Source organism: Halteromyces radiatus (assembly GCF_025201355.1).
Source record: "Halteromyces radiatus strain CBS 162.75 chromosome Unknown BX664scaffold_5, whole genome shotgun sequence".
Taxonomy (NCBI): domain Eukaryota; kingdom Fungi; phylum Mucoromycota; class Mucoromycetes; order Mucorales; family Cunninghamellaceae; genus Halteromyces; species Halteromyces radiatus.
The window spans coordinates 249,664-274,015 of NW_026251691.1; the positions used below are offsets into that span (position 1 = coordinate 249,664).

Here is a 24,352-nt window from a genome sequence, read left to right on the forward strand (position 1 = left end):
GCTCATTCATCAACAAGCTTCCTTTATTTTCCGGATACAACTCATCATAATCAACTCGCTTAACCTTTTGAACGTAAATCCATTCAACCTGTAGCCTACATGGCTGAATCAATTGTTCAATAATTAAGTAGATGATTTATCAGCTTCCTCATTTTCTTTTTTTTTTTTGAATGGATGATATTCTATGACTTTTATCATTGATCAATAGAATGATTTCTATGATGATGAATGAGATTGCCTAAGATTTGAATTGTGAATTACTTGTCAAATAATCATCAGTTAAAAAATTTCTTCGTTATTTTGTTCTGTTTATTGTAAAATGGAAGACGTCCTTGTTATTGACTTTATCATTGTTAACCACTGTCCAATCATCATCACTGCATTCATATTATGGTTTTGTCACTTATACTGACTAATTTGGAATCTAGAAAAAAAAAAAATTTCGAAAAACGTGTAATCCAAAAGAAATCCCACGCCATTAATGAAAAGGTAAATATCACGGTATCTTTTATCCTCGGCAAGGATCATGGCTTCCTTTACCCAAAAAAAAAAAAAAATGAATGACATTTATATAGTTGATATCAAAACCAATGGATGATTACATCTATATTGATATATCTTTTGTATATAAATGTTTGATAAAGAAAGAAAGAAAGAAACAAAGAAATAGAACGAATGTGATCATGATTCTTGGTAACCTGAAGCGAGTACAAGAGAAGACGAATCACATCTAGTTCCATAAATTGGGATGAACACATTCGAAAAAAAAAAGGGACCAGCCACGAGTATTCAATGACCGAAACCAAACAAGTTTCTTGGGTCACATGGTTAGTTTAGACAAAAAAAAAAAATTTCATGCAGGTATGGTTACTCGGATCTAGTACAATGGCAAGAATGGATACCAATGATATTTATTATATATGAAGTATGTATGTATAATGATCATGAAAAACGACGATGTTGAGGGAGATAAGGACGATAATGGGAATGAGTAAAACTAGAACTAGAAGAAGATGATAAAGAGGAAGGATGTGTTGAATGTTCAGGATGAAGTAAAGTCCGGCTTGGTATGGGTAATATCCTTGATGTAGGAGGAGGAGAGAATTTTTGTGGTGATTCTTGTATTGGAGAACTTAGGATGTTTTTCATGGACATGATGGAATGAGTCGTGGTGATGTTGTCATCGTTACTAGAAGAAATAGTCACATGTTGCCGTTCTTGCTTTATATCAGATCGCCGTCGTTTTCTAAATTAGAAATAATCATCATGCGTTAGAATCATAAAGAATCTTCATCATTTTATCCAAATAAAGGATATTTACGTTGGTGGAGATACATTAGTTCTTGTTTCTTTTCTAATACGGATCCGGACACCTTGTTCAGAAAACAACCGTGTTAAAAAAGTAGATTCTATAAAAGGAAAGGAAATCAGACATCATTCTCTATACCGTCATTGTTACCATCCCTGTCCATATTCCATCACATTCCTTATTCCCTTTTCTCCGTTCTTGTTTTCAGATGATCCCCCCCTTTAACGATTTCCCCCATTTTCTACAATCTTATCGAAAGAGAAAAAAAAAACTGTTTATTACCTGACATCCCCGGAAAGCCTAAAAGAAATAAGCATCAAGTAAAAAAAAAAAAAAAAAATAAAGTTAGTAACGTTTCAATAGAATTCTCTTTATGATTTACTTTTTGGTGAATAGACTTGAAATACATCGGATAATTCGGAACATCGACTGATTGCATAAGGTCTAAACAAAATAGAAAAAAAAAAGGGGGAGAAGTATACTAATAAGCATTCAATATATGACAAAATCAAACATTCAAGAAAAAAAAAAAAACCTAGTATAAAATAATCTTACCCAATGATTTCAAATAGTGTAAACCTTAATCTGAAAAAACCTTCCATCCTGATACTGACATCTGCAAATATAAAAAAAGCCCCTTCTAAAAATCAAGATGAATAATAATAATAATAAATATATAGATAGATAAGTATAAGACAATTATAAGGAGAAAAAAAAAAAAGAGGAAAAAAAAACTTACCGTCATTGTCACAATCTCTTAACCGATGTAAAGATTGTACTGTTGTTCCTGCTGTAGTTCTAGCACTTTCCAAAAAAGTCAAATCTTCATCCCCTGTTTCTGTGACAAGTGTCGCATATAAAAAAAAGTATGGGTATCTAAGTTGACTACTAATATATATATATGTATGAAAAAAAGAGGAGAGTAAGAGTGAAAAGTCAGATGAGGAAAAAAAAAAACCCTCATTTTTTTTTTTTTTGTCTGGGGTAATTGATTGGTTTACCTTTTATCCGTGAATAGCTGTACTATAGGCGGAGGATCCAATGGTCGTCGATCCACTATATAAAGTAGTTAAGTAATATATAAAAAATGAGTATATAATTAGATACCTAAAAAAAAAAAAAAAAAAAAAGATTTACCTTTTTCTTTGAAACTACATAGTCTTGCTTTTTCGGGTTGTTGTCGTACTACTAAACGATATCTGATAAAAAAAAAAGGGGGGGAAGAGAAAGAGAGAAAGAATAAGATATGTACCGGTTAACTCAAATGGATACTACTTACTTTGATGGTGTGGTACAAGATGGAGTAGCAGATTCAAGTAATGACGAAGCTGTCATGACCAAAAAAAAAAAAAAAGAAAAAAGAAGAAGAAGAAAAAAAAAAAAAAGGGAAAAGGAGTGTACAGGTGAAAAGAAGAAAAAAAAAAAAGAAGGGAAAGGAAGAATTTTGAAAGGTGGGAAATAGTAGGTATATATATATATATATATATATATATATAGAAAATGTGTGTGTGTGTGTGTGTGTGAGCGAAGGAAAAAGAAAGAGGGAAAAGAAAAAAAAAAAAAGTTGAAGGGTGTTAAAAATTCTTTTTTTTTTTTCCAATTCCTCTTATTTTAATCAGATTGACATAAAAAAAAAAATCATTTAAAAATAAGTATGTGTATGTATGTTATGTTGCATTTTTTTTTTTTTTTCAGGTGAATGTTTCAATGCCATCATTATCATCTTCTCACAACAATGCAAACCCAGTATATGGTACTTTTTTATATTCAATCATTTACTACTGGATCCCGATTTTTTGGGCGTAGTGATCGTAAAACTTTGAATAATTTTCCATACCCCTTAATCTTAGTGGACCAAAAAAAAAAAAAAAAAAAAAAAAACAGGTTCAGCCTATTTAAACATTTGGTTGCACAACATGATCTGAGCTTAGTTTTTTTTTTCTTACTCTCTTCTTTTTTATAACTCTTATCAATGTGACTTTTATTTTATCATTGGTATCATTCTTATTATTTATATTATATATATATATACAACACAGAGAAGATTTACCAATTTGATGATCTTTTTTCTCTCATTTTCCCTGTTTCAATCTCCACCCTTAAATTATATTATTATTGTTTATTATTGATTTATATATTGTTACACTTCTATACTTTTGTTTCATTCTTCTCCTTTTGGATATTTGGTTCACTTTTGAAATTCCGTCATTAATGATTAACATTTTTTTTTTTCACTTCCCTCTCTCTTCTCTGTCTGCATATACAAATATGTAAGTTAACTTTTGATATTAACAAGTATTTAATCTTTCTTTCTTTCTTTCTTTTTTTTTTAAAAAAAAAGGGCTGATTTTTGGGTATCTCAACAAAAACACTGGTGTAAATATTGTAAAAAATATGTATACAATAATAAAGCTGTAAGTTTTTAAAATCATTAATTTAATGATTGAGATCTAAAAACTTTTTCTCTCTTTAGACAATTCAAAAACATGAAAGTGGTACAGTACATAAAAACAATGTTGAAAGGTTTCTCAGTGATGTATATAAGAAAGGACGACAAGATAAGAAGGATGCTGAAAGTGTACGACGTGAATTACAAAGGATCGAAAAGGTAAAAAATCAAACAATAGGAAACACTTACGCACACTAATCTTTTTTTTTTTTTTTTTTTTGCTTTTTGATGATAGGCAGCTTTAAAGTCAATGGGTGAAACTCAATCTTCCTCTACAACAACAACAACAACAACAGCAACAATAACAACAAAAGCTCCTGCTCCACGACCACCATCTACTTCAGTACCATATTATAAACAAAGTTCACATATGCCACCACCACCTACATTGGAATCACTTGCTTTTAAAACACCAGGATTACAAGGAAGAGAGGAATGGGCTTTACCAAAGGAAACAGCTATGATCGGACAATGGCAAACAGTATCCACACATCAAGAGAACCATTATGAACGATATATAGGAAAGAAAAGGACAACCACTGAACAAGAAACGACAACTCATGATCAAGCTCCTGAATTCCAAGATGATGATGATGAACCACAAGAAGATCTGAATGAATTCAAAATCAAAGAAAAGGAATACCCTGTGGATGATGAAGATACATTGAATCAATCTACAACAATAGAAGGATCATCTTTATTCAAGAAAAGGAAATTGACTGGTCAGAATTCAACCAGCAAGAAACGCAATATTCGGAAAAAGGATTAGTATAATAGATATATAGAATTTTTAGATAGTCGATTCATTCAATAAAAAAAAAAAAGGATATCGTATATATTTTATTATTCATGTTTGATTTGAAAATGAGAATAAAGTTGTTGTCTAAATGATTCCTGTCTTTCTTGACTTAAATTATCTAATTTAGGTTCAATGACTTGTACAGATCTTGATTTCTCTACGACGGTATCTGTATCACTACTAGTAAGAATCAACACCTCCCCTTGAAAAAAAAAAAAAAAAAAAAAAAAAGAAGACGAGTTAATAAGAAAAATAGGTAAAAAAAAAAAAGTGTTTATATTACCATTCATTGAATCATCACTTAGAATTTGTAAATAAGCATTCATACAAGAAGACATTGACACATAACCTAGAGCAGCTGTTGGGGCTTTAGATGGTATTGTTAACATGGGTGTTTCTATTCATAATCAACATAATAAAAAAAGAGGAGTCAACTGATGGATTCCCTCCTTTTTTTTCATTCTTTTTTTTACCTATAAAAGAAGGGGCCACAGCATTGACACGGATCTTGGTAGGTTTTAACAAAGTACCATAACTTTTCGTCAAACCAATAATCTAATAAAAAAAATGAAATAACATGATTATTTTTTTTCTGATAATGATGATGATGATTTACAGCATGTTTGGTAGCAGAATACATAGGAGCTAAAGGAGCACCGCAAAAACCATAAATAGATGATGTGTTGATGATACATCCAGGTTTGTTTTCTCGAAGGAAATGTTGAATTGCTAATCGGTGTGCTTTGATCGCTGCCGTTAAGTTCACTTGAAGTGTACGATAGGAACCTTCAGGTTCTTCATCATGTATTACGTCGGATGAATCTAATATCCCTGCTACCAAAATCACAATATCCACCGTTTTCCCATCAAAATATTGTTTTGCCACCTTATACATTTCTTCTTGTTGACTCCAATTTGTTATATCACATTGATGAAACACAGCATGATCTGTACTATTCACACACAAAAAAAAAAAAAAGAAAATTAAACACTAAAACAAAATAAGTAATGATAATTTCTTATTTACCCTAATAATTCCATCAATGCTTCTCCTTTTTCCTTGTTTTGACCAGAAAACACTACATTCGCACTAAAAAAAAAAAAAAAAAAAAAAAAAAAAAAAAAAAAAAATGGAGTTAACACATGGCATCCATCAAAATTATATTATAAAAGAATGATTTTTTCTTACCCTAAAGACACTAAAGTCTTTGTCAATTCTTTTCCAATACCTAATGAAAAAAAAAAAATGATAAAAAGTATAAGAGTCAACTAAACATCAGTAGAATAACTATATTACCTGATGTACCACCATACACTAATACTACTTTATTGTCTATCTTCATAACTTAATAAATAAATAAAGAACAAAAGGAAGAAAGGGATTTTCTCTTTTTATATCTTTCATCATTGTTTTGTTTTATAGAATTCATCTGAATTTTCGGTGAATTCCCTTATTTGTCACTATCTGACCACATTTTTAAAAAAAGTCGATCATTTTCTTTTTAGGGCTCCTTTCTTTTTACTCTCCTTTTTTTCATTTTTTTTTTTTTTTTTTTTTTGATACCATGGGAATACGAACATTGACCAAAAGACCATTGGAAGCTTTACCTTTACGCCCCAGTTTATTTACCAGTTCACTTCCTGGAGATGCTACCAACAGTACTTCACCACAATTCACAAGAATATCTCGTCCGGTTATGGCTCATTATGCTTTTGTTCACCCTGAACCTGCACCCGATCCTGTCTTACTTTCAGCATCTACTCAAGCTGCCACTACCATTGATCTTGATCCTGCCTCCTTGACCACACCTTTATCCTTGAATATATTTTCCGGAGAATCCATTTTACCAGATACTCATCCTTGGGCTCTTAACTATGCAGGTCATCAATTCTCGTAAAGTACATCATTAATATGCTTCTTTTTTTTTTTTTTTTTTTTTACTTACTCTTTTTTTTTTTATAAGTATGTTTGCAGGTCAATTAGGTGATGGACGTGCTATCTCGTTATTTGAAACACAAACCAAACAAGGCGAACGATGGGAATTACAACTAAAAGGTGCCGGTCGAACTCCTTTCTCACGATTTGGCGATGGCTATGCGGTCTTACGCTCCAGTATTAGAGAATATCTAGCTTCTGAACATTTGGCAGCATTGGGAATACCTACCACACGAGCATTGGCTTTGATTGGATCTTCTCGTCAAGTTTATCGAGAGGACTCTTCAGCAAAACAACCTGAACGTGGTGCTGTTTTAGTCCGTCTTGCTCCTTCTTGGATTCGTTTTGGCAATTTTGAACTGTTTTATTCTCGTGACGATATGAATGGTGTTCGTCAATTGGCCGATTATTGTGTGGACAACGTATTACCTTCTGAGTCAACAACACATCCTGGTAATAAATATGCTCAACTTTTCATCAACATTGCTAAACGAACTGCAACTATGGTGGCTGGATGGCAAGCAAATGGTAAATATTTGAAGACGTAGAATGATTTATCGTTTGATACTGATTCTTTTTTTATTTATTTATTTATTTATTTTATCTTAAGGTTTCAATCATGGGGTGATGAATACTGGTAAAATCGTTGTATCGTTATCATTCATCTTATATATTCATCTCTTTCTTTTTTTTAAAAAAAAAAATAGATAATATGTCGATTCTTGGTCTGTCATTAGACTATGGTCCTTTCCAAATCCTTGATTATTATGATCCTTCCTATATTTGCAATCATTCAGATGAACAAGGACGTATGTTCTATATTTTTTTTTTATTTTAATATAGACTCAGTAACTAACTACTTTTTTTTTTTTTTTTTTGATAGAATATGCTTTTAAGCGACAACCCACTGTATGTATTTACAATTTATTCAAATTAGGTGTACCATTATTTGAACTTATAGGAGCTGGGGACAAGGTAGATACATTGGTGTATGGTAAAAAAGATAGCAATGAAACAGTGACGGATGCAGCGACACGACAAGCATACCGAGAAGCCGGCAAAGAATATGTGACCAAAATAGTAGGTGAAGATTTTACAGACTGGTTTATGGAAGCACTGGACGATAAGATGCGGGCGAAACTAGGATTGACACGACGAGAGGAAGGGACAATGAGCGATGTGATCATTCCACTCTTGGACTGGGCGACGGAATACGAGGTGGATTATCATCGATTCTTTCGATCACTCAGCAAATATCAAATGACGGCCGAGGGGGAGGACGTGGACAATGAACGTGCTGCCAAACACGACCTGGATGTGAAGACAAAGAATCCTGAAAAACAAGATGATTGTCAACAAGCATTGATCCCTTGGTTAGCCATCTATCGCCATCGCTTACAACAAGAAGACCAACAACAAGCAAATCGCCAACTACGAATGGATGCCGTCAATCCTCGATTTGTCCTCCGGAATTGGATTGCTCAAGAAGTCATTGATGCTTTTGATACCATGGAAGAAACCGATGCCAAAGCTGTCCTGGATGCCTGTCTCTATGCCTGCTCTCATCCCTATCAAGCCAAATATGATCAAGATATCATTGAACGTTGGATTGAAACACCTGTGCCGACTTGGGGTCAAGATTTGAAATGTTCTTGTAGTTCATGATCAATAGATTTTTTTTATATTTTTTGATTCAATAAAAAAAAAAAAACATGATATATAAATCTCTTTTTATTATATTTTTTGATTCAATAAAAAAAAAACATGATATATAAATCTCTTTTTATTATTTTTTATAAAGATAGTATATAGGTGTATATGTATGTCATTTGGTTGAGTGGTATGGAAGAATAAATAAATACGATAAAAAAAAAAAGATAATAGTAATAATAATAATAATAAAAACAATGATAGGAATAAAACAAAAATAAGGAAACTAAATAAAAGTATCACCTAATAAGAATTCTTGATCCATCGGTTGTTGTTGTTGTTCTTGTTGTTCTTGTTGTTGATGCTGTTGTTGTTGTTGTTGTTGATGTTGTTGTTGCGTGTTGCGGATAGATGCATCAGATCGATTTTTCATTCGTGTTGAGAAATCATTGAATAATCGAATACCATTGCCCATCAAATCTTCACTCATACTGCGTACATTTTTCCCCATGGCAATCACTTTACTAAAGTCGAATAAATCATCATCTTCGTATTCCTCTTCATCAACGCCATGTAATAAATGAGCTCTGTTTTGTTGTTGTTGTGGTGGTAAAGAAGATGAGGAGATTCTTTGTTGAGCAGGCATGGAGGATGATCGTTGTGGATGTGTTTGCATTCCTCGAGGAGGTTTGGGAGGCGCTGCTGATGAGGTTGATACTTCCGGACCAGCCAAGGATGCAAAAAATGAGGACGGTGAGAAATGTCGTTCTTCCCCTTCTGTCGTCTGATTGCCTCCTATTTGTTGAACCAGTTTGGTAAAGGAAGGTGCTACATCCATTAATGAATTACTCCGTCGATGTCTCGCTTGTCGATCTTGTGAAGTTTCTGTAGATAGTTGTTGCTGTTGTGATGATCTTCCAGAAAATCGTGATGTAAATGGATCAAATGATTGCCTAATACATAATAATGTTAGTGTTATCAGAATAATTCTCTACCATCGCTGTTTACCTTTGTGCTTCTTGTTGTATAGATCCAGATCTTGTTCTTCTAAGGGGTTGCTGTGATTGTTTTGAAGGAAGGACATCTTCCTCTTCATTGTTGTCATCGTCATCCAAACTCATGATAATGTTTTTGCGAATGTAGGCCAGTTTTTCCGTAAAATCATCCAATTTGTCGCCCAATAAGGAATGTGCTACAGCTGCTACTGATGATCGACGTCTTCCATTTGTGGTCATAACTGCTGATTCCGTTGGAGAAACAGAAGAGTCGCTTGTGATTCTAGATGGTGTTATCACTGTATTACTGTTGTTCGTGTTTTCTTCATGAGGTTGAGCTGGAGTGATTGATGATGGTGGCAATGGAATGGTTGTATGGAGAAGGCTTGTAGCTGGGAACTCTTTGCTAGTATTTGTCGTACAGGAGGTTGAAGTACTTGGCATAGGTGATGATGATGATGATGATGCTGGTACTGATGAAGGTGTCAAAATGGTTGATTTGATGTCACTTTCTTTCTGCACTGGTTGTACTTCTATTACATCCAAACTATTTGTCATATCATCTATGTCCATGTTCTGCGAATGTCTGATTGTTAAGTCAATAGAATGTGCTGGAGACGTCGGTCGATCCATAAAGTCATCCACCAACTGTTTGTTTGAAGAAATCGACAGAGTTTCCAATTCCCGAGATTGTGACGCATTATCATTGTTACTGTCGTCTGCCAATTCTTTGTGTGAAGAAATCGATAATGATTCCAATTCTTGAGATAATAATGTAATATCGTTGTTATTGTTATTGTCGCTAATATCATCTGTCAAACTTTCGTGTATCGCTTCCAATTCTTCGGGTACATTGTCATCACCACTGTTGTTACTGCCTGCTAACTCTTTACGTGAAGAAATCGGTACTGTTTCCAGCTCGTTAGGTAATGTCGTATAGTTATCGTCATTGTTGTCAGTAGTGTTATTGCTAACAGTATCATTGTTGTTATCATGTATGCTGTCGTTTTCATCGGCCACAACCATTGAACCTTTTGCTTCATCATCCTGTATTTGTTCCATATCATCATTGGCAGCAGAGTGAGTATCTGATGGTTCATTCCAGTCGCTTTGAATTTCAAATGGTTCAACTTGATCTACAGTTGCATTATCATGATGTATATTTTTATCCGATTCCGAAGTATCCGTTGGTTGATGTTTGACGTTGAATTCAGTATCAAAGACTTCAAATTGACTTGCCAACTAGGTACAAAAATAATGATTAAAACTATAAGCTTTTTTTTTTTTTTTTTTTTTTTTTTTTGCTATCTATTTTCCCTTTTCGTTTTACCTTGGAGGTGTCACTGATGACAGCAGAAATGCGATGATCAGATAAGAATTCAGCATCATCCTCATCATTGTCCAGGAAAAAATCGAGGCGAGGAGCAGCACTAGTAAACGAATTGAGTTGTTGTTCATTGGTATCATCATTATTGTTAGTTTTCAAATCTTGATTTTTGCTGTTGAATGAAGAAGAAGCGAATGGATTTCGAGTCAAAAATCGTTGGGAGTCTTGTAATACGGCACCACCAAAAGCTTTCTGTCGTTCTTGATTGTTATATTCTTCCAATAATGGTTCAATAGTTGTAGTAGTGTTGGGATCCAAATAGTCATTAAGAGTGGCGTCTTCTATTTCAGATGGTAATTGTATACCTCCAAGATGGAAACGAGGTAAACAAGGTACACAGCCTTTCAAACCAGATGACACTAAACCAGTATAACCTTCGTCTTCATCATCTGAAGGAAGTTGAATAGGTTGAGACCGTGTTCCAAAGACGTTATTCATTATGGGTATATAAAAATGGTGGGTTATGTTTGAACAATCAATAAACGAAAAGAAAAAGAAAGAAAGAAGTAAAAAAAAGGGCGGCAACCAAATTATAAAAATTAAAATTTGTGTAACTAGTCTTTTTTTTTTTTTTTTTTTTTGACTGCTTCATGCCCTTTGCCCATTTTTACTCTAGTAATGATAATAGTTTTTGCATTAAGTTCATTCAATTCATTGTCTTAGTCACTAACGGTAATTCAAAAAAAAAAAATATTTATCTTTTTTGATTTTTACTACTATTTTTTTTTTTAATACCTCTGGTTTCACTACTAACTTTTTCTTATACTTTTTGGCATTTTTGATGCTTATGCACCGGAGTTTATAGAAAAAGTTTCCCGGAGAATCTATTATTATTTTTTTGCTTTTCTTTTCTTTTCATTTTTTTTTTATTTTTTATTTTCCTGACTTTTTTAACACAACTATGACGACTACACCTTCAACTTCTTCATCTGATAAATATGTACGGGTTGTCTCATTTGATACCATGACTGATAAAGACTTACCCGATTACTGTTTTACTTTACGTGCGAAAACTCCTGATTATCGCCGTACAAGACGTTCACGAACTTTTCTTGTTGCTACTGATTTGGCAAGTTATAGTGATCATGCTCTTCATTGGGCTATCAATGTAAGTAAAAAGAATTATGTATTTTTTATATATCTCATTCTCTTTTCATTATTTTATTAGGATGTTATGGATGATGGTGATGAACTTATTGTATTACGAGTAGTATCTGTGGATATGAATGGTAAAAAAAAAAAAAAACATCATTATATATGTATGTGTGTTTGACTCTTATCTCTTTTTCATAGATAAAAAATCTGTGGTGGAAGCTACATTGAAACGAGAAGAAAGGCAAGCAAGGGAAGATGCAACCAAAGTGATGGACCGTATTATGGCTACTGGCAATGAAGATAACAAGGCAAGTCGAAAAGAAAATAATAAAAAAAAAAAAAGTTGAAATATACAAACGTAGAAAATAATATCTATTTTAATTATCTTTAGATCAGTGTCATTATTGAATTTGTTATTGGGAAAGTACAAAGCACAATTCAACATATGGTAATATACTCAAAATAACTACTATGTTGATTGATAATATTATATTCACCTTTTATTCGACGTTGAACAACATCAACGAAGATCACGATGTATCAGCCGTCTTTATTGATTGTAGGTACACGAGGATTATCAGAATTCCAAGGTATGCTTCTGGGTAGTGTATCAAAATATTGTCTTCAACATTCACCTATTCCTGTGGTGGTGGTACGACCTCAGGACTCTGTCAATAAACAACTTCGTGCTATCAATGAAAGTGGAAAGAAGAATCAGAAGAAGGGTTCTCGAAAGAAACGTACCAGTCGACTCAGTGGATTCTTTTCTCGATCTACTTCACCATCTCCAGCAGCCTCAGAAAACGAGTCGAGTGATGATGACAATGTGGATAAAAGAAAACTTTCAGCAACTTCTCAACAAATGTTACAACTCAATGTGGATTAGATTTAGTAATTTTAAATTAGATGGAATCTTATTTTTTTATTTTTATTGGATTATTTATTGAATAACTGAAAAATATATCAAATGAATAAAAAATGGGATTTGACAAAAAACGGTTTCCAAAGATACGAAGAATTTTGATTGAGTCAATGGGTACTTTATTTATTTATAAATATATATATATATATATATATTTTGATCTGATGATGGTTATAGGAAGTTCTCATCAATATAACGATGATGCTGATAATGATACCTATTATATAACAGTTGGTGAGTCTTTTTATTACCCTCTCTATTTTAATTTTCTGTCATCTGAAGTTGATAACGACTGTTACGATAAAAAAATCTTTTTTCACTTTGAGTATCAGTTGTCCTTATATAGGTTCTATTGAATATATTTATTTCAAATAAAGTACAACAAGATTAACGGACTAGCCTTTAATCAAACCATAAAAAGAAGAGGGGAAAAATAATAATAATAATAATAATATAACAAACAGAAGGAGGAATGATAATAAAAAAAAGAATGGTATAATGAAAGAAAGAGAGAGAAGCTACAAATACATAATACAAATATTCAAATCTAAATATATCTGTATATATCAAAAAAAAGGATGGATTTCAAAGACGTTCCACTTCAGAGATTTCATATTTTTCTTCATGCTCTTGATGTTTGTTGGGAACAAAACCTTCATCCAAGAATTCATCAGGTTCCATACTCTTGCTTGGGCCTTTGAACCATTTTCTAGCATAAACAAAATAGTAGGTGACAGAGGCGAAGATGACAAAACAAAAGATAACGCTGGCGTAATTCATGTTGGTGGGTGTGACAGGGTATTCAGTTGGGCAGACAAAAAGAATGAATGTAAAGAGAATCCAGAAACAACTACACCAACCAATCATGTCAGAGAAGGGACCCAAATGGAAAGGACCACGTTGGAATGTTTTGCGAGATACCGTCAAGCGAAGGAAGATGGGAATAAAATAAGCTGTAGAGGAAGCGATGGTGTTGACAGACACAATAGCACTGTAGGCAGTATCATTGATGATGTATAGAATACCGACAACTGCAGCGAATATAATATTGGCCCACACAGCCCATACAGGTGTTCTTGTGACAGAGTTGATTTTACTGAGATATTGACTGAAGGGAGTAGCACCATCACGAGCAAATGCATACACCATACGACTACTGCCAAGAGTAAGAGCTGAACCAGAAAAGAACATTGCACCCATGATGATAGTACAGAACACAATAGTCCACTTGTTACCAACACCATCCATAAACACTTGAGTCATAGGAAGACTAAGAGTGGTTTCAACAATTTGAGCTTGGAAATCTTGTACACAAAAGTTGACAGAGAGTAAAAAGACAAGACCGACAATAGCGGCAGTACCAATTGCATAGAGAATTCCTTTTGGTGCATTGCGAGCAGCATCCACTGTTTCATCCGACATTTGTGCAGCACTATCGTAGCCAGAAAGAGTATATTGACATTGTAAAAGACCAATCAAGAAAGCATATCCACTGTTGGAGAATCCAGTATCATTTTCAAAATAAGTAAACTATTTAAAAAAAAAAAAAAAAAGGAATAAAATTAGTCTTTTTTTTTTATTTTTTTTTTTTTAATTTTTGTAACATACCACCCAAGCAGCACTTGGTTTATTAGGAGTTAAAACCAATGCAACAATGACAAGTAATAAAGTACCAATAAGATGCCAATATAAAGAAGTTTGATTGAAAAAACCATTGTAACGAACACTTGCAGAGTTGATGATACCGTGAATAAAGACAATGACCAAAAAAATACCGAATTCCCAATATTTTGTGATATTATAATCAGGATATTGCATAGTGATGACAGATCCTAAGAATTGAGCTAAACTAAGATCAGTAGATGTGATGGCGACAGTTAATCCAAGCCAATTGCAGTAACCAGTAACAAAACAAGCCAAAGGAACCCATCGAGTTGGAGCCAATTGTGAAGTCCAAATATATAATCCACCAGTCACCGGATAAGCGGAACAGATTTCAGCTAAAGAGAAACCTACACCCATAGTGAATATAGAGACAAGTATCCAACCCCAAACAACAGCAACAGATCCACCACTCATCATAGCATCCCCCCACATCTATCATATATATAAAAATTCATTGATTGAGAAAATAAAAAAAAAAATGAGTATTTTTGAATCTATAGATTTTTTAGACTGATTTATGAATATTCTTAAGTTTCTGTTACTTTACCGGTGTCAACCCCGACAAGATTGAGCAACAACCAAAAGCAATGGCAAAATTGGATATAGTAGAAATACTTTTACTCATTTCTTGTTTATAACCAAAAGATTGTAAAACTTCATTATCGTTTTGTTGTTGTTCATGTGCGCGACCAGATTCTATTTCTACTACATCTTTGTTTAGGTTACCGTCCATGCTAACCATCTCTTGAATATAGTTTGTCGTGAAGGAATTTTCGTAAAAAAAAAAAAAAAAAAAAAGATAAAAAGAAAATAAAGAAAAGTGAAATAAATAAGTTTTCAGAAAAAAAAAAAAAAGTAAAGGTAGAAAAGAAGTAAAAAAAAAAAAAAAAAAAAAATGAAAGAAGAAAAAAGTTTAGATCCGCCATTTCCCTTTTTATATAAAGGAAGAAAAATTTATATGGGATAAAGTTTACCAAAAAGGATTTGTTCATATCGATGTTGCGGCGACTCAACCATACCCCCACACAGATAATACTTGGAAAGTTTTACCACTCAGAGTTATAGATAACATCCTTTTGACCAATCATAAATGCTGTATTACTACTTCCAAAAAAGGTCAAGTTATAACACATTGATAAAAAAAAAAAAAAATATGAAAGAAAAACATCTGGCTTTGGAAATCCTTCTCCCACGACGGTTGCCTATTTGATCTTGTCTATTAGTCAGAGATTGGAACTTTATTTTCCTTTTTTTTTCATTATTATTATTATTTTTCTTTATCATGATGATTAGTTTAAAATATATTTTATATAGAAAAGATAATCATCAAATAGTATCTAGATATGATAATGTTAAATACTAATTACAATCATCAGTAAATCTTCTCTTTTTTTTTTTTTTTATTTCATTTCGTGGGAAATGTCAAAATTAAAAAAAATCTATTTGAACCTGTTCACATAGTTCTTTTTTAGGAGTAGAATTCCGTCACCGATCATTCTCTATATCTCCACTTCGGAAATCAAAAGCATTGTTCAAACTAGATAACATCATTGAAGGATGAATAAATCATTACTTTGGACAATCAAAATGTACTTTTCATCATCATGTTTGTAATACAAATACATCCTTATTATATGAGAGTATCATTAAATAAACAAGGTTTGTTATTGTTCAGTTTTGAAAGACCGGTTTCTCATGTATCAATGACATATCTCATCGACAAAAGGACTAATTTAGAAATTGAAAAAAAGCACTATTAGTCATGAATGATTGAAACTTGTGTGGGGAAGGCAATGGGATCCATCAACCAATCATTAGTACCGTCCTATCTCATTATTACAAGATCCATTGTTTCGGTTCTAAAGCAAGTGATTCCAGTGGTACGGTTCAAACAGGTATAACAAATGAACATGTTATGCAATCATCATGCTATCATTATCATTTCATCCTCAAATTTCTTTCATCGTTATTCAACTAATATTATCCAACTTCATCATAATAAATGGCACAAAGCTACTAATCCTTATTTAAACTTACTGTCATGAATTTGTCTATTGTTATGGTATTAACAGTCGATGATGATAAAAAACACTTGTGATGACATTGCTACAAAGATACGATCGTTATATTTATATAATAATAAAAGTGAGAACGGATGATGGATAATAGAAGTGATTACTGTATTCATAATGATGATGACTGTTGATGAAGAGATGATAATAACAGTAATAGAATTAATTATAATAAGTAGGAAGAAGTATGACTATAGCTTTATTAAAATAAAACGAAGAGGTATATAAAAATACTAACCAAATCTGACACTAGCAATTAATAATAATAATAATAATAATAATAAAAGATCACAATGAGAATCAAATGAGAAGGAAAGCCAGTCAATCCAGAAGAAGATCATCGAAAATATACTATCACATTCAACTTGCCCTTTCTTGTCCTGTCAAGATCCAATTACAATCCTATTCTGCTGATCCAATCGTATATCCATCTAATCTGATACTGTTATCAATCTACTCAAATTTAATTGGGTCTTACTTCTGTTCAGTTGATGTTGATCAAGTTGTCTATTTGTTCGGATAGCATAATCATTCAGTTTTGATTGTATATTCATTCAATCAGTCCAGTCGTATAGTCTACGGAAGCGATCTTATCCATCCAAATGCGTATATTTGTGTATCGATAAAGAAGAACAAAGAGGAGACAACATAAACTAAATTAAAACACGAAAGAGTATTGAGAAAAGTTGCTACAAAAGTCACGTCATATAGAAAGAAGAAAAAAAAAAAGATGACTTACAGGAACGTACCCAAGTCAATTGAGGTAAAAGTAAGATGTCATACCTTCATTATCCTATTGCTATGAATATTGGAAAAAGAGATCTATAAATATAAATTAGTATCAAGGCTTTTGTTCCATGTATACCTTTTTTTTTTAATACCATCTTTCCCTTCAGCATAGATAAAAAAAAATGATTGTTCATAAAAGCATTAGTGACATGCCGTGTAAAGTCTAAAAAGAGAGAATGTGTGCAGGAGACAAACACATTTCCTACTAATCCAGATTAGAAAGAATAAAAGGAGAACGAAACAAAAAAGGAAAAGAGAAGAAAAGAAAAACATTTCATTTTGTTTTTTTGGATTTTTTATAGTCAAGGAGCCGTTCAAACTCCCCAGCTTTCAAATTTTTAGCTCTGACTACATATTTTTTGAAAGAACCAGAGATACCTTTTTCTTTTTACCTGGTGATATCATCTGAATGAGACCTTGGAAGAATATCTGAAAATACTGTAGGCTCTAGAGAAGAAAGGGGCAATTTCATATTTGACTTCATGTATAGGAAAAAAAAAATGAATATCATGATGTTTTATCATCATCGAACCTCTTGTACCCTCACGACGGAGCGTAACTTTTTTTTTTTTATTAAAGTCATTACTTTCATAGATACCATTCCGTGTTGATGATGATCAAATGACAGCATCCATTCTTGCCTTTTTTGGTACTTTATAAATGCAGCCAAAAAGTCAATCAAGAGGGTGCCAAGCATAAACGATCCCAGCCGAAGAAAACAGTGTGTGTGAGTGTGAGAGAGAGAGACATCGGAGTCGAATCTCAGGAAAAAAAAAAAAAAGGCACTCGATCGTTTCCCACCCATTCTTATCTTTCTTCCTTCTTTTTTTTTTTTTTTTCTGCTTCCCTTTTTATTTCATTTTATTTTCTCCTATATTTTTTATATCCAATATGTTTCAAATTATTCTTCGTGAAGGTATCACTGGTGGATTTGTAGGTCCAACTATAAAGTAAGTTCATCTGTATGAAGTGTTTTCATGGTGAGAATACATTTATTCTGTTGTTCACACTATGGATATATATACAATTCTTTTCTTTTTTTTTAATAAGGCAAATGGTTGAAATCCGTGGTGATGATACTGGTGCTTCTATTGTTCATGCTAATTTGAAACCGGCGACAAAAACCGACTATACCACTCAAACTGGCCAATTAGCTGCGTAAGACTTCATTAAAAAAAAAGTTGATGGTGAACTGTCTTAATTCATTCTTCTCGTTTTTTCGATAGTGAAGATATCAAGAACTTGACTATGTCATTGAAAGAAACACTTGGACAACTTCCTGTAGAAGAACCTATTGGTAGTGAAGATATTTATGGATTTGATACATCGATCGCCTTTTTTTCCGATGATGGCTTCCAATGGCAAAACGGTAAGTTGAGAGAAATTCTTTTAAAAAAAAAACTAATTCTTTTTTTTTTTTTTTGGTACATAGGTGGTCCTGAAGGTTGTGGTCATCAACCATCTTCCATACAAGCTTCTCCTGAACAAAAGCAAGCATTCCAAGCACTTATCCAATCATTGATCAAGGCAGGACAACAATATGCATTACAAGCACAAGAATAGATTTGGATCCTTCTTATAGCTATTTTGTAGGATTGTTTGAATTGATTTTTTTTTTATTTATTTATTTGTATGATATCAATAAAGTGATTCCCTCATTTGATATAAAAAAATCATATGATTAATTCAAAATGCTATGATATATATATATATATGAAGAATACAGGATACTGTTTGTTTATTACATGATGATGAAATAGTCAGAGAAGAAAGTAAAAAAAAAAAAAATGGGGTATGAGTTGAATAATAATAATAATAATTATAATAAAGTAATAAAAGGAATTTAATCTACCACTTGATACGACTAAAGATGGTTGGAGGAGTGTCCGCTTGGGGTTCATATTCTCTTGCCTTTGCCTTGATGCCTTCCATAATATCTTTCAAAGCCGACTTATCCAAATCATCACGTTTTCCAAGAATATCTTCTACAAAGGCCAAAGGGATATCAGGGTATGCTTGGCGTAAAGAGTAATAATCCACAAAGATCATCCTTCGATTGCTTTCCAATAGCGTATGTACTTTTTCAATCACGTCGAAATGATCTTCCAATTCTTCCACAGGAATATGTTTGGCGAAAAAGTTAAATGAGATGCGTACATCATTTTGAATCTTGTCCAAGCAGACCTCCATTTTGAATGTTGCTTTGCGATTGCGCATCGATTGTAGATAAAGAATAAGGAAACGGTCCAAAATATCGTTCAATAGTTTATGGAAAAGTTGTTGATTCAAGTGCATAAAGTCATGACAGTAATCCTTGAGAGTTTCAATCACTGAGGGAATCAACGGTTGTTCGTACCATCGTGTTGTAAACAGATCATCAAAGACTGGTCGAATATCGTTGAACGTCACATCCAAAAGTGCCTCTCTTGCTGCTGTTGCCACATGAATATATCCTTCCACCGCCGTCGAGAGTTTTTCTTCTGCCTGTACCTTGTACCTACTTTCTACCATGGGTACAATGCGTGCCAAAAGTCCATCGGCAAAATCAGCACATTTGACTTGATCATTCGCAAGAGCCATCACATATTCCACAAATCCTTCAGGTGTTTCATCCGGTTGATCTAATTGTTTGCGTAATTCAGTCGTCAATAACTTTTTCCAGAATGTTTGCGAATCCTTGATCACCTTGCTACATTCAGATACCACCAAATAAAGTAACATGCCTTGATTCGCATCTGCTGCCACATCGATTTGCTGATTGATGATCTGGAACATATCCACCGCACCCGCCATACCAAACTGCCCATCTGTTGATTCTTCCGGAGGATTTTCCCGTTTGACGAAATCGCGTGATTCTGATGACATGAGATTGGATGTCCATTCTGCCAGCTTTGTACGCACTAATTTCAAATATTCATCTACTAATGATTGTTCCTGTCCATCTAATAACTGTGGTTCCAATAGTTCTTCCGTCACGCCTAATCTAGTACTCATGGTAGCATAATAATCACGCACAAACCGTAAAAGACGTAAGATAGATCCAGCATCCAATTCTTGATCCACCATTTGATTGAGCATTTCATAAGTATGTCGGTGGTATTCCAACACAAAGTGAGGGAAAATCTTATATTTCTTCGGGAATTTCGGCACTATTTGATCAAACACCAATTCCAAATCGTTGAAGATGAAATCTGTTGCGTCCAAGGTTCCCACCCAATCATCTACTTCTTTGTATGGTGCCAATTCTTGTTCAAATCGTTCGACAATAGATTGATGTACTTGTTCAAAGAATTCCACACGATAAGATTTGATGGTACGAGGATTGCCTTCCGCCAATCGCCATTTTTGTTGTTGCACTGAATCTTCATTTCGTTGCTGAAGATCTTGATGACTTGCTTGAGCTCGTCGTGCTGCCAATGCCTTTTCATCTGCCCTTTCTTCACATTCGATAATCTTGACCATAATCACAATAGTAGGTCCACATCCTTCATCCACAAGAGCCAACATGTTACGAGCCAAATGCCATAAGTGTTGTGTAAAATCGTCTGATAAAACATCTACTCGTCGAAACTGGGTTTTGAGAGTAATAAGTACGTCATGAGGTGGATCGCGCGCCTGATGCATGGTTTGATCACGGAATTCTTCCAACTTGAATAGATTGTAATGTACATGAAGTAAATCGGATTGTGGTTCGAAAATATCAGCTTGTAAAGGGCGAAACATACTTTCCAGAGAATCCAGTCGTTGATATAGTACTTGAAAAGACTTGACCTTTTCTTGTGTAGCTACAAAGTTCTTGTGTAATTGAGATAGCTAAAAAAAAAAAAAAAAAAAAGATGAGGTCAGTTTTTTTTTTTCCCCTAGTAAAAATGAATCTATTACTTACTTGACTGATACGACCAAAGTCTTTAATCAAATGACGAGTATCACCACAAAGAGCATCGATACGTTGCATATTTTCCTTCACACGTTCATTACTTTGGATGGAGATGTCAAGTGTTTCGAGTCCTTGTTGAACATTATCTAGTTGAGTTTGAACACCAGTATTGAGTTGGGCATCAATAGTTGCTTTTTCTTTAGTCAATTTTCGTACGAGAGGACCAATTTTTGTATTGAGATCATCAGGATGTTTGAGTATTTCAGCCAACTTGGAAACAGCCGTTTCTCTTGCATCTTCCATGTTAAGTAAATGAAACGAAAAGACTATATAATAATAATAATAATAATAAAAAGTGAAGAGAATATAAAAGATGATAACAGTTGCAAGATGAAGTACAGAGAAAAAAGACACAGAAAAAAAAAAAAAAGAGACACGAAGAAAATTGGGTAAACCAAAAAATGTACATATATAAAGGCAATTTTATTCACCGACAATAATTAACTAAAATCTAATATAAACCATCTACTAACTGTTGTTTGCGTCTATTGATCATCTCTTTTTCACTAGTAATTATTTCGGCCACATGGACAGCAGCATTCACTTCAGCCAATTCAGGGGATAAGGTTCGATTTGTTCCAGAAGAAGACAAAGGTAATGATGTTGAATCTGAAAATGAGTTGAGACCAGATGTTTCATCAACATCATCCGCTAATTCTCGTATCCAGGCACCAATTGTTTTTGCAGCTTGACGAGCTTCAGGTAAAAAGGCCATCATTTGTAAAAAGGCATGACTAATTCCTTCCAAAAACTTGACACGTACCACATTATTAGGATGACCTTCCAATGGACTAGGGAATTGCGTTTTGGCTTGACGTATACGACTTGCAAAAATGACAGTATCATCTACAAAAGGATCTTTTTCACCACAAATCATAAATGTCTTGGGAAACTTTGCAAGAAGTTCAAATGGTGCCACAATAGGCGATAGGAGATAGTCAGTATCGAAATCAGGGTTAGCATGAGGTCCAAGGTACACTTTGATACAAAATAAAATAATAATAATAAAAAAAAACGGAAAAGATTAGATCGAAATCAATATTGAATTTTATATTAGCTTACAAATAGCCATGGCACGCATCTATTATCCAAAAGTGAGAGAGAGAGAGAGAAAAAAAAAAAAAATTAATGACCAATGTTATCCATTTTTTTTTTCATTTTTCAATGACATTACCATATCAGGACTAATGATTCGGTCATTGAAGAAACTCATTCTACTTGTCATTGCCAAACGAGAAGAACCCCAAGCATGTTTGTCGACAGAAGGTTGATGTACACGTTCACGAATAGAAGGATCACGACCGGAAGTAGATGACAAAGAAGATCCTGATGCAGTTGGTAAAGTTTTTGACTTGTTGGTAATATTGAGATTATCGAGAGCACGCCTCCATAAACTTGTCTTTTCAATATCTGGTACTACACTGAGGGGACTTGCATGACTAAAATGATCCTTTGTTTGCCATAATGATTCCAAAGAACTTGATCGGAAAAGTTGAGTCTTCGATTCCGCACGAATCAGAGAAAGTTGATCAGGTGACATCCAACATGACATTTCAAAGTCCAAAGCAGGATAGATTAGGATTATACCACAAGGTACAGGGATTTTGGTATTAAATAAAGGTTCTGATTGTTGCATTTGGATCGAAGTCAAGGTAGGTGAAGGTGTTAGAAAAGATTCCGCCAATGATGATGATTGTTGAGATTTTTGTTTGATTTGTTCGTTATGTTGTAAAATTTTCAATGTCACGGCTGTTGTTACATTCCCACCTCTAATAAATAAATAAATAAATAAACAAAAAAAAATGTTATTGATCTGTATGTTGCACACTTAAATCTAACTTACGCAGAATCACCCAAAACGATAATATTCAAATCTTTGTCACCAGAGAGACCAAATGATTTACCACGATCACGGATCAAAGTTACATAAAGGTCAAAACATTCATCAATAGGCCATGGGTAAGGATATTCAGGTGCTTTTTTGTAATTGACGCTACAAATTGGTAAACCTGTTTGTTTTGCCCAAGCAGCAATAGCATCTTCGTGACAAGGAGGAGGCATAGATACAAATCCACCACCAGGGAATTGTAAAAGGATGGTGTTATGTTGAGCCAAAGTATCAGGATCACCAGCATAGAAAAAATAAACTTCGGTAGGAGATAAGTGTTGATGGTAATCAGGTCGATCAAATTGAAGAATACGACGAATGGATAATCGAGGTCGAGTTGCTTTTGATATTATTGATAATATTGGATTGGTAGCGACTTTTTCCCATGAAACACGCATTTGTTCAACAGACATAGTTGCTCGTACTCTACGCACTTTTTCTTCAGCAGCATCAGCAAACACCAAATAATAGACCGAGAATAAAATGGAACAAATATGGCGTAACCAAATAGGTTTCAATGGCTGGGCTGTAAAGAACCCTGCATCCAAAGCTGTCAGAATCCATGTTGCACGATAAAAACTTCGTTTGTACTACCATAAGAAAAAGTTGGTCAATCATTCTTGGTAAAGACTTTTTTTTTTTTTTTTTTTTTTTTTTTTTTACCAATCGAGCCAATGGTTCAGGAGCTTTTGTCATAATAATAATAATAATAATAAAAGAAAAAAAATGAGTAAACATATATATATTTGTTAAAATTTCATATTTTTCTTTTATCAATTATTTACCATTCAAGCCAACAAGATGGAATAGATTTTGTATCAAGTAATATGCCATCCAAGCAGATACAGTGATTTTCCATGGAGCATTACCATCTATTAGAATTAAGAATTTGTATCACCAATCCAATAGATCATCATACATAATCGGGAAGTCAAAAAGGAGATTTTTTTATTTTATTTTTTTAATAGACTTACCAATAGATTTGTTGAACTTTTGTAATATCTTCGGTAATCGATTGGTATCGCCCTTGATAATAATCCAATATCTAAATAAATAAATAAATAAATAAATAAATAATAAAAAGATTGAGTAAATTATATATTAAAAATATGTTTACTAATCTTTTTCATCATATTATAGTTTATTTTACCCCACAATCATGGTCAGTAACACTTGTGTACGTTTCCAATTGGCGGAGGGTTTTCCAACAAGATGATCTAACATAATTTAATAATAATAATATTTATACAATAATATGGAAAAATATGATATGAAATGGATATATATATATTTATATAAAGTAAGGAAAAAAATGATATATTAAAACAAAAAGATATATATTAACAAAAAAAGAAAAAAAAGGAAAGAAAAAAAGATAAAGAGTGGAAAAAGGGGATTGTCTATAAAAAATAATGTGAAAGCTTCCTTTTTTTTTTTTTAATAAACTCAGCATCCACCA

At 33.2% G+C, this 24,352-nt stretch overlaps 10 protein-coding genes across 10 annotated transcripts; 4 read left to right on the top strand and 6 right to left on the bottom strand.

The window, feature by feature from the left end:
• Nucleotides 1-870: 870 nt before the first annotated feature.
• On the bottom strand, nt 871-2,661 carry BX664DRAFT_334851 (velvet factor-domain-containing protein). Its single transcript, XM_051545782.1, has 9 exons — nt 2,589-2,661; nt 2,447-2,508; nt 2,311-2,365; nt 2,049-2,197; nt 1,865-1,949; nt 1,692-1,753; nt 1,592-1,609; nt 1,322-1,409; nt 871-1,246 (listed from the first exon to the last, which is right to left on the bottom strand). Exons 1-9 carry the CDS (start codon nt 2,642-2,644, stop codon nt 943-945), a joined length of 879 nt encoding a protein of 292 aa, XP_051398733.1. The 5' UTR covers nt 2,645-2,661; the 3' UTR covers nt 871-942.
• Nucleotides 2,662-3,016: 355 nt separating this feature from the next.
• BX664DRAFT_359633 (uncharacterized protein) lies at nt 3,017-4,580 on the top strand (the record flags this gene model as incomplete). The annotated part of the gene is made up of 3 exons (XM_051548101.1): nt 3,017-3,055; nt 3,783-3,917; nt 3,994-4,580. The coding sequence occupies 3 exons, from the start codon at nt 3,017-3,019 to the stop codon at nt 4,525-4,527; spliced, it is 708 nt and encodes a 235-aa protein (XP_051398734.1). The 3' UTR covers nt 4,528-4,580.
• Nucleotides 4,491-5,900, bottom strand: BX664DRAFT_359634 (uncharacterized protein; the record flags this gene model as incomplete). The annotated part of the gene is made up of 7 exons (XM_051548102.1): nt 4,491-4,759; nt 4,841-4,954; nt 5,031-5,112; nt 5,174-5,510; nt 5,585-5,647; nt 5,747-5,786; nt 5,855-5,900. 7 exons carry the CDS (start codon nt 5,898-5,900, stop codon nt 4,602-4,604), a joined length of 840 nt encoding a protein of 279 aa, XP_051398735.1. The 3' UTR covers nt 4,491-4,601.
• Nucleotides 5,901-6,116: 216 nt separating this feature from the next.
• On the top strand, nt 6,117-8,215 carry BX664DRAFT_281696 (uncharacterized protein). The gene is made up of 5 exons (XM_051541534.1): nt 6,117-6,451; nt 6,522-7,021; nt 7,104-7,130; nt 7,201-7,302; nt 7,377-8,215. The coding sequence occupies exons 1-5, from the start codon at nt 6,123-6,125 to the stop codon at nt 8,156-8,158; spliced, it is 1,740 nt and encodes a 579-aa protein (XP_051398736.1). The 5' UTR covers nt 6,117-6,122; the 3' UTR covers nt 8,159-8,215.
• Nucleotides 8,216-8,309: 94 nt separating this feature from the next.
• Nucleotides 8,310-11,010, bottom strand: BX664DRAFT_359636 (uncharacterized protein). Its single transcript, XM_051548103.1, has 3 exons — nt 10,469-11,010; nt 9,152-10,380; nt 8,310-9,096 (listed from the first exon to the last, which is right to left on the bottom strand). Exons 1-3 carry the CDS (start codon nt 10,961-10,963, stop codon nt 8,430-8,432), a joined length of 2,391 nt encoding a protein of 796 aa, XP_051398737.1. The 5' UTR covers nt 10,964-11,010; the 3' UTR covers nt 8,310-8,429.
• Nucleotides 11,011-11,293: 283 nt separating this feature from the next.
• BX664DRAFT_334860 (uncharacterized protein) lies at nt 11,294-12,616 on the top strand. The gene is made up of 5 exons (XM_051545783.1): nt 11,294-11,633; nt 11,694-11,754; nt 11,819-11,928; nt 12,012-12,068; nt 12,150-12,616. The coding sequence occupies exons 1-5, from the start codon at nt 11,427-11,429 to the stop codon at nt 12,504-12,506; spliced, it is 792 nt and encodes a 263-aa protein (XP_051398738.1). The 5' UTR covers nt 11,294-11,426; the 3' UTR covers nt 12,507-12,616.
• Nucleotides 12,617-12,884: 268 nt separating this feature from the next.
• Nucleotides 12,885-14,984, bottom strand: BX664DRAFT_298440 (amino acid/polyamine transporter I). The gene is made up of 3 exons (XM_051542274.1): nt 14,755-14,984; nt 14,151-14,639; nt 12,885-14,072 (listed from the first exon to the last, which is right to left on the bottom strand). The coding sequence occupies exons 1-3, from the start codon at nt 14,947-14,949 to the stop codon at nt 13,128-13,130; spliced, it is 1,629 nt and encodes a 542-aa protein (XP_051398739.1). The 5' UTR covers nt 14,950-14,984; the 3' UTR covers nt 12,885-13,127.
• A 2,909-nt stretch (nt 14,985-17,893) lies between these two features.
• BX664DRAFT_334866 (uncharacterized protein) lies at nt 17,894-18,741 on the top strand. The gene is made up of 4 exons (XM_051545784.1): nt 17,894-18,018; nt 18,119-18,226; nt 18,295-18,437; nt 18,501-18,741. The coding sequence occupies exons 1-4, from the start codon at nt 17,960-17,962 to the stop codon at nt 18,629-18,631; spliced, it is 441 nt and encodes a 146-aa protein (XP_051398740.1). The 5' UTR covers nt 17,894-17,959; the 3' UTR covers nt 18,632-18,741.
• A 101-nt stretch (nt 18,742-18,842) lies between these two features.
• Nucleotides 18,843-21,361, bottom strand: BX664DRAFT_359640 (exocyst complex component Sec6-domain-containing protein). Its single transcript, XM_051548104.1, has 2 exons — nt 20,955-21,361; nt 18,843-20,881 (listed from the first exon to the last, which is right to left on the bottom strand). Exons 1-2 carry the CDS (start codon nt 21,246-21,248, stop codon nt 18,917-18,919), a joined length of 2,259 nt encoding a protein of 752 aa, XP_051398741.1. The 5' UTR covers nt 21,249-21,361; the 3' UTR covers nt 18,843-18,916.
• A 54-nt stretch (nt 21,362-21,415) lies between these two features.
• Nucleotides 21,416-24,270, bottom strand: BX664DRAFT_281712 (Alpha/Beta hydrolase protein). The gene is made up of 8 exons (XM_051541535.1): nt 24,044-24,270; nt 23,868-23,938; nt 23,679-23,765; nt 23,557-23,579; nt 22,849-23,483; nt 22,180-22,774; nt 22,068-22,086; nt 21,416-21,983 (listed from the first exon to the last, which is right to left on the bottom strand). The coding sequence occupies exons 1-8, from the start codon at nt 24,115-24,117 to the stop codon at nt 21,457-21,459; spliced, it is 2,031 nt and encodes a 676-aa protein (XP_051398742.1). The 5' UTR covers nt 24,118-24,270; the 3' UTR covers nt 21,416-21,456.
• Nucleotides 24,271-24,352: the final 82 nt, after the last annotated feature.